Source organism: Empidonax traillii, unplaced genomic scaffold, assembly GCF_003031625.1.
Source record: "Empidonax traillii isolate 1590-97213 ecotype Southwest subspecies unplaced genomic scaffold, ASM303162v1 scaffold707:size593822, whole genome shotgun sequence".
In the NCBI taxonomy this organism is placed as follows: Eukaryota; Metazoa; Chordata; class Aves; order Passeriformes; family Tyrannidae; genus Empidonax; species Empidonax traillii.
In genome coordinates, this window is record NW_020955900.1 from 575,685 (window position 1) to 584,106 (window position 8,422).

The 8,422-nt window shown below is 35.3% G+C and overlaps 1 protein-coding gene across 1 annotated transcript in view; it reads left to right on the top strand.

Annotated features, from left to right (window-relative positions):
- Window positions 1-8,143, top strand: part of RYR2 (ryanodine receptor 2) — a 145,481-nt gene extending 137,338 nt beyond the window's left edge. The window contains exon 4 of the mRNA XM_027900105.1: window positions 8,048-8,143. Within this exon, the coding sequence (XP_027755906.1) occupies window positions 8,048-8,143 (96 nt within the window). The remainder of the gene's footprint in view (window positions 1-8,047) is intronic.
- The last annotated feature ends 279 nt before the right edge of the window (window positions 8,144-8,422 follow it).

Below are 8,422 nucleotides of genomic sequence, written 5' to 3' on the forward strand. Positions count from 1 at the left end.
TATGTAAAGCAGTTAGGGATTTTTGGCTCATACACATCTCCTTTTTATAGTCTAACTGTATTTCATAAAGGGAAGTGTCATTGCTTTTGCTTCCTGATTCTGGGTAGAGTTTTCATTTGCATCAGTTTCCTGTTTTATTTTGGCCTATTGGGTCAGTTCAAACTGAGGGTAAGATTAGACTAATCAAGAAGCCACACTCAGAGACCCAAAGATGAAGGAACCCTACCATAGTTGGGATTTGTAAAGAGCTTCTTGAAAATGATATTGTGAAAGTGATGATTAAAGGAAGTGATGCAAACACATAACATTCAGTCATACCTAAGTGAAGACTTTAGTCTGTGAGGAAATGCTTAGCTAAAGGTTTCCTTTGTTTTGCTGTTTGGTGTAACATAAATAGACTGCTGTTGAATTAATTATCTTTCTAATATAAACCTGACACCGATTTTTCACTGATTTTGGAGTACAATAATAAAGGACACTTATATCTGTTTCTTTTGCATTAATATAACTTTTCCCCCATTTTATTATTATTTTATTTCTTTTGATAGCTTTTATTTCCTTCATTTATGCTGTTACTTTTTGATCTGCTGCATATTTTTCCACATCCTGTGAGACTGATTGTTTTTATACATGGTTGTCTCATTCCTCTTACTAACAGGAGATCTTAACTTTGGAGCAGAACTGACTGACCAGTGTGCAGCCTGGTTACTGACACTAATATCTGACTTTCCTTCCTTAGTAACATTACTTCCAGAATGTCATTATTTTCTTCCAAATATCAGTCTTTGCCTTACCTTCCCACCCCAATCCAATTACACTAGAGAAGCACTGAAATAGAGGCAGAAATAATTCATGGACAACACGAGAAAACAGCCATGAAACAAATATTTTTTGTTAAAAAGTCTCAGCAATATCGTGGTAAAGCATTGTAATCAAGGCTAGGGGTTTTTCAGACTTGTGCATCCATAAATCCATGTCAGAGCTTATTAAGGAAATGAAAGCATTTGGTTGCACACACTGTATGTGAATTCTAAGCTAAACTTTTTCTATAATATGAAAGAATTTAATTTCACAAGCTCTACTCCAGTATTTGACAACTTCATTTTTCAGGAAAATGATGTCTGCAGATAGCCATCAGTTAGGCAGCGTACCAGCTAAATTGCATCACGAGCTTATTAACTCCCATCTAATCATCCAGTCATGGCTGATTAATCACTCCTCCTAGTGCCTTGTTTTAATAAAATCTGTTTTCTGTGCCACTGACCAGAAAAGTGCTCTCTAATTTCATGTGTGGGATAGTCTTTGCTGAAGGGATCCAAGTGCAACTTCTCTGATCTGAAGGGCCGTGTGAAGGAATCATCACATGCAAGAGCCTTGCACATATGATTATGCTTTTTGTTTAAGGGGTAGGGAAAATGTGTTTCCTCACAGAGCTAAAAAGCTTTCCTATGCTGTGGGGACAGAATGGAGCCATTTTGGGATAGGAATGCAACTTTAGCTGGTGAATTTTTAAATATTCAAATCACCTATCTCCAACTGTGGAACTCTGAATTCATTAATTACTTTGTATTAGTAAGCAGCAAGATAACACAGAGAGCTGGCAGCTTTGTCATTTTCTCAGCATGGGAGGAGGGGGAAAGTAATTTCATCCCTCATGCCAACGGAAAAAGGTAACACCTCCCATTTCTTTTAATAAGTGTTCTGTATGTCTATGAATAAGCCAAATTATTGAAGTACTTCCTTAAAAGAAAGGATGAAGATTGGCAGTTAAATGCACTCTTGGCAATTTAAGCTCTCTGATTCACACTACAGTAGCCTAGTTAATAACATATTTGAAAGGTAACAGCAGCTGTGACTATGATGGGCTGAAAATGTTTTCAGGTTTGGTAGCGGAACCCCCATGGGTAGGAAGGAAGAGTCAGAAATGAACTGGAGGTCCCTTGATATAACAAACCAGAGCTCTTTTAGTTTCCTAGCACTGACCAGAAAGTTTTCTTAGTCAAACTTTTGAGCAAAGAGTCCAAATTGTAGCTTCTTCTTTCTGTACTTTATGTGACTGTTTTCATTAGTCTAGGGGTTGTCTACAGGTGCCAGGCATAGCTCTCTAAAATAACAAAATATAAACCCAGTAATTTTCTTAAGAAATTATTTGGGTAAGTCTTTATCAGATAGTGGTGTTGCATAAAGAGGGACAGAGTTATGACCAACAATGTTAGCTTGTACTTATTGCAAGGTCTGCCCTCTCAAACTTTGAATTTACATAAGCTAAATGATTCTTACTGCAAAGAGAGAAAGTGAGAGAAATGAGAGGAAGAGAAGGAACTCAATATTTAATGCAGTGTGGACTTTCCTATCATACAGATGGACTTGCTACTGGTGGAAAGCTGTATGAAAAGGTAAGGTAGTTTAGAGGCTTATTCTATTTAAAATACGGACTACTCACAGCTATTTTGGAGATACAACACTGCTAACAGGAGAATAGGAAATAAAATGGAGTGGGGGGAGGAATTGTGGAACTTGTGCAGACAAACAGGTACTGTAATTTTCTCCTCATTGCACCGTATTTAGCATCTGAAATGATTGTTAGCAGGCCATTTCAAGTAAGGCACAAAAAGAATAAGAGTTGGCTTTGATCAACTGTACTTTGATCAAATGCAAGTACTGGAAAAGATCAAGAAGGGCAGGCAGGCACAGTATTTTTGAATTCTGCTCATCCTCAGGGAGAAGCAAGGACAGGATCAAAGTCATTACCTATTTAAAATCACATAATTATGACGAGCAAGTACATCTAGCCTGGCACATGAGCTGTGCTTTTGTGTGTGCCATATTTGGAATGAGGATGTATGGCATAAAAGTAAACATTTTGTCATCCTAGACAAGTTTCCTGTTTTGGAGGTAGATAGCAGCAAGCTTTTTTTCAGTCTTACCATGACCCTTGAAGCACTAATGTGCTCAAACTTTTCTTGTGTAATGGTCAGTAAAAACTGTCTTTGAGGGAAGAGAAATTAATTTGTTTCTTCTCAGTTTTTTTTTTTTTAATGATCTAAGTTGCATTCAGAGGAGTTAAACCAAATAGACATGAAAGCACAGCTCTTGAAGCATCTTGAAGACAAAAGTCTGCAGTGGAAGACAAGCCTGGGCTGGAAGAGAAGGCATATCATCAATTAACTCGTTGAGCATTAAATTCAGGAAATCAAGGTGTCTATGAAGCTAATGAAGTATTGTAACAGAAGTAAAAAATACAATTAGATTTGGAATCTTTCTGGTTCAATGTTAATCATTCTTACCTTGCTTATCTCATAAAAATTTTAGACAAAGGTTTTAATTTATGTTCTCAATTTCCATAACTGAGACATGGAAAAAAAATGTGTTTTTTTCTAATAAGAGTTTCCTTCTTCATTAAAAACAAACAAAAAAATTAAGTGTAACTGTAAGGGAAGCTATAACATCCACAGGTGGGAATACATATCTTCATTGAGGTTTCAGCTCACAATCCCATCTGTGGATAATTAGAAATATCATGAAGTTTTCATAAATATTTGTAGAGAATGTGATTAACCATAGTCAGCTGAGATTCTTCTATGCTGCGTGGAATAAAGTTCCTTAGTATTTTTGTATGCTGATCAAGCAGACGAAAGGAAACAGAGTATAGAAGCCAGAATTAGGAATGGGAGGTTGGTTTCATGGCTTAAAGGAGCTTAGTTTGCAGCTTTGTGCACTGGCAATCAATACTGCTGTATTAGTGGATATTTGGCATGTGTTCTGTGAGCGTTCTTTATGTCAAGATTTAAAAGATTTAAAAAGGTGAGTTTGTGAATGACTCCTCATAATGGTGAAGAGGTCCCTCTATTTCTCTTCATTTAGTTCATGGCTCCTGTTGGCAAGAGAAAGGATGGTTAATAAAACTATGTTCCTGCTCTTTTAACTGGCTTTTATGTCTGGTTAAGGTAATGCTAGATGTATGCAGTGCTCAGGAAAAATAAAGATGAAAAAAACAGCTTTCAAGTTTGGATTAAATGTGTTGAAAATGAAAGCTTGCCTGAAAAGATTGGACCTCTAATGTGCCTCTGAAGAGAAGTCAGCAAGTGCAGATCCCTGAAATTTCTGGATTTGCATAGCAGTAAATTATTAAGTTGTGACTGTATGTTCCTCACTGAAGACTTCTCACTAGAGCTCTATGAAATTGTAAGGGAAGTATTAAGACTCTGTAGTACAGTGCTCTCTTCTAGTTCAAGAAGAGAAATTATTTTCTAATGCTAAATGCCATCTTTGATCTTTTGCTTGATTCTTAGAATATGACTTTGAATCCTTGTCATTTTCTCCTTATTCTACCTGTATTTTTTAGACATCCATATACATGAGTACCATACCATTTTATTACCCATAAAATACTGCTCTCTAGTTTGAAGTGTCATATTTTCAACTTATTAAATTAGTTACGTTGATGGCTACTTTCTCGCAGTAGGCAGTGAAATAATTCTTTCAAGTTCAAGTTAGTAGCTTTCCGTGAAATGATTATTGTAGTATAAGTACTACAAAATCACTAAGTAAATTCTGGAGATATGACATCCTTCATCCTTTTGCTAACTCTGATACTCTCATGGTAAGATAATAATTTTCTATATTCAGAACTGTCACATGGCAATGAGCCCACTAAATTTTCATATGCAGTGTTAGACAGGGTCATGTTCTTTTTTTTTTTTTTTTCCCTTAGTAAAAACCCAGGTAGATGAGGAAAGAATATTTCTAAGTAGCATACTGCCTTGGAGGTATATATGTTTTAATTTGGATTCTGCATCCTCTACTGGAGGAAATGTTGTAAATCTATAGTCTTTGGATAAAGAAAAAGAGAAAAATCAGTATAAACCTACCTAAGCATTTTATTTTTCCAAACAATGTGATTAAATGATCAGGAGAGAAAATGATCCAGAAGAAGAATAGTTATTGAATTCCAGGGATTTGGATTTATTGTGACAAGGCAGAATTGTCTGTGCTTTATAAAATAAATGATTGTACTGTTCTTTCAGACTGTGTTAAACATAATGTATGATAGAAATTAAGCAGTTTACAGTGCAAGAGGCCACAGAAGTGACTGCTAGTCCCTGTCTGCCATCCCCCCAACCCTTCCTGAATTGTAAACTTTCCTAGTCCAGTTGGAAGATCTACACCTCCTAAGAGGTAAACAGCTCAGCAAAACCCAAACTGAATATTTTATGGTAAGAACAGATAATTCCAAATCTAGGGAGCATTAAACACTCCAAAAAAGGGAGGTGGCAAAATGTGGTCTAATAGAAGAGAATGTTACAATTTGTTTGGGTTTTTTTATGTTTTTGTGTTAATGTGTTTGGTTTCTTGAGAGTATGTGGGCCTTTTGGGAGGGGGTACGGGGTGAGGAGGGGTTTCATGGTTTGTCTTGCTTTGTTATGTTAGGTTTTTAATTTTTCTTCAGTTCTCCCCCCCGGATAATTGACTAATGCATGTATAGCAACAGGAACTTTAAATCTTAGTGTTTCTTGAATTTGGATGAATACTGGGAAATCTGTGGGAAAAGGGGTTCCTGTTGCTTCTAGTCTTGAAGTCAGACAAAAGATGGAGGTCTAAGTGTGGAACAGAATCGGTATATAGGAGTGCTGTGAAGTATCTGCTTGCTTCGTATCTTTGTATCTGTTTGTGCGAGCTTTACATCTATTTTGTCTACTTTAGGAAAATTACTCATAGTATTTATATATATATATATATATATATATATATATATATATATATAAAATATGATTACTCATATTATTTATTTTTAACTTTACCAAATATGCATTACTGGGAATTTCCAGATAAGTAAATATATTATTAGGTCGTGCTTATGCCTTTTTTTGCCCCTAAATGGGATATTAAATGTCTAGAAGGTCATAGCTCTTCCAGAATAGGTTCCATAAGGTAAAAGCAAACTAAATTTTATCTACATATGTTGCACAGACAAGTTTTAGAACTTTGGTCAAAGTGGTCTGTAAGAAAGGTCTTGTGACTTCAGTCTCTGAATGAAAAGGAAGCACACTGGATCTGGGAGGGCTCTGAAGAAGTTCAGAGGAGAGAGCCTATTTAATATGGCCATAATTACAAATGCAAGATTTTGTTGTGCTGCACACTGTACCAGAAACATCTTTGGGTACATTCATAATCTTTCCTGTGCAAATGTCGTGTGGGTGTCAAACTGTATGGTTTGTCAAGTGTACATGTACCATTCAAATGCTTGTCCTGTGAGACTCCTGAATAAAGGTGCCTTTGGCATATGCCAAAGCCTGTTGACACTTCTGCTTAAAGGTGAGTATTCAAATGCAGAATTTGTCTGTAGAGTTTATAAATACTTGGCAAATATTGCACTTGACTCTTGAAGATAACTGGTGTTCATTAAAATAAAGTAAATGGACAATTCAGCAATTATAAGGCAATTAATTGTAGAACTGATAATGTATGTTGACCTTTGAGTAAATTCTTTCTAATACCAATACTGCCCTATTCACGTACATTTTGGGACAGCATGCACTTCTCAAAGCAAGGCAATAAAGCATGAATCAGTTCACCTCTTTCTAGCATTGTCACACAGGCAAGTTGCTTGCAGTGCTGTTTTCAGAGCATATACAATTTTAACAAAACAAAAGATGTATCTAAAACAATGGTAAAAAATGAAGTACTTGTACATAAATCTAACTTGGCTAGATTTTTTTTCTTTAAGACGTTTTAGTTGTATTGTTTGCATTTAGATTTAAATTATTGCTTCCTTCCCTAATATATCAACATCTTAATGATTTTTTTTTCTTATATTGCATCTGTTTTAAAACATTTAGGTGTTTCTTAGGAGGGATTCCTGCAGCTATGGTTGATAATAAAAGTCACAGTAAAGATTATTAAAAAATAGAGATATATCAGAATTTTGTGTGCTAGCAGGACTGAACAATATTAAAAATATAAAACTCCTCTTTAATTGAAGTGTATATTAAAAAAGTGAGAAAATTTACTTTGAGCAGAGCTATTCTAATAGATGAGAACTAAATATATTGCCTTTTATTACAGTAATTTCACAAGCAAGTTGGAATCTGAATATTACTGTTATTGAAAATTACTCATGGTTTTCCCTAACCTGTCTTAAAATATTGTTAAACTTTTATGTGGCATCTGCTAATGAAAGGTCAATATGTACCTGCAGTAAAACCATGGAAAGCATGATATGTTGCAGTGTTTTCTGTGCAAAGTCCAGAGACAAATCTGCTTCAGATATACTGTTGCTGTTGTCAACTAAGCTTTTAATAGGTAGTGTCATACAAACTCTTCTAGTAGCTGAAATGTGTTCTAGTAGTTATTCTCGATCCTTTATGAGACTCTAAGATAGTCCAAAAACTTTTTAGAGAAAATAATTTAAAATCTGTTTCCTTAATGAACCTTGAAACAATTTTGTTAATACAAAACCTTAAGCTTTTGAAAACATTCTCTCTTTCCCCATCAGAAAATTGAATGGCATTTTGATGTGGTGTTCTCTGTTCTCATGCATGTTATTCTCTTACATTGCAGGTTGTAGGGTCAGGGTGTGACAGGTACCCCTAATTTTACCTTTTATACTGAGGGCATTCACTAACGTGGCAAACTGAATAGCAGCAATGGAACCTTTTCAAGTGAATAATGTTCACTTATGACAGAGCTTTACTCAAGAAGACATGGGAATACGATTTGTGGGAAACTGTGTTCTGTTTTTTTGACTGGTTGGTACTGAATACACTGTGGAATCAATTCAGCATCAGTCTTCTTTTGCTGCCTATTATCTAATATTTAGATGGACATTTTGGACTTCCAGAATTTGAAGTGCTTTCCACAAAATAAAGACAAAAAGCGAGGTATTGGCATTTTAAAGAGAAGCTGCCAGGAGAGTAACTTAGACTCATATATTTTCTTTCATACTAGATACATTTCCAAAAATGTGAAATGTTAACTTCAAAATAGACTTTGATATGCTATATTTAAGGAAAGAGATTTACTGATTTCTTGCTTTTTCTTTCTACAGCTAGTTGATGTGGAAAAATGGGTATGTGATTCTGTCTTTTATTCACTCGATCCCAAATGTTCCATGTTGCCACTGAGTCTAACCTGTCTGTTTTGATACCCTGTGTGTTCATGACCCTTCAACTTGCATGGCTCAAAAAAAAAAAAAAGAGGCGAATATTTGGTCGTGTAGAATCTGGTCATTTGTGAATTGTCATACCAAATTTCATGTTACCACAGTGACTTTTTTCTCTTTTAATTTGATCATGGAATTGTGTAATAGAAATGTATGATTATTGCCTGTCAGTTTTGAGCCTTGCTGTCTAATGTTGTAATTCCATTCTGTAACCCACCCTGTCTTTTCTAGTATAGACACTGTAATCCTAAACTGCATGAC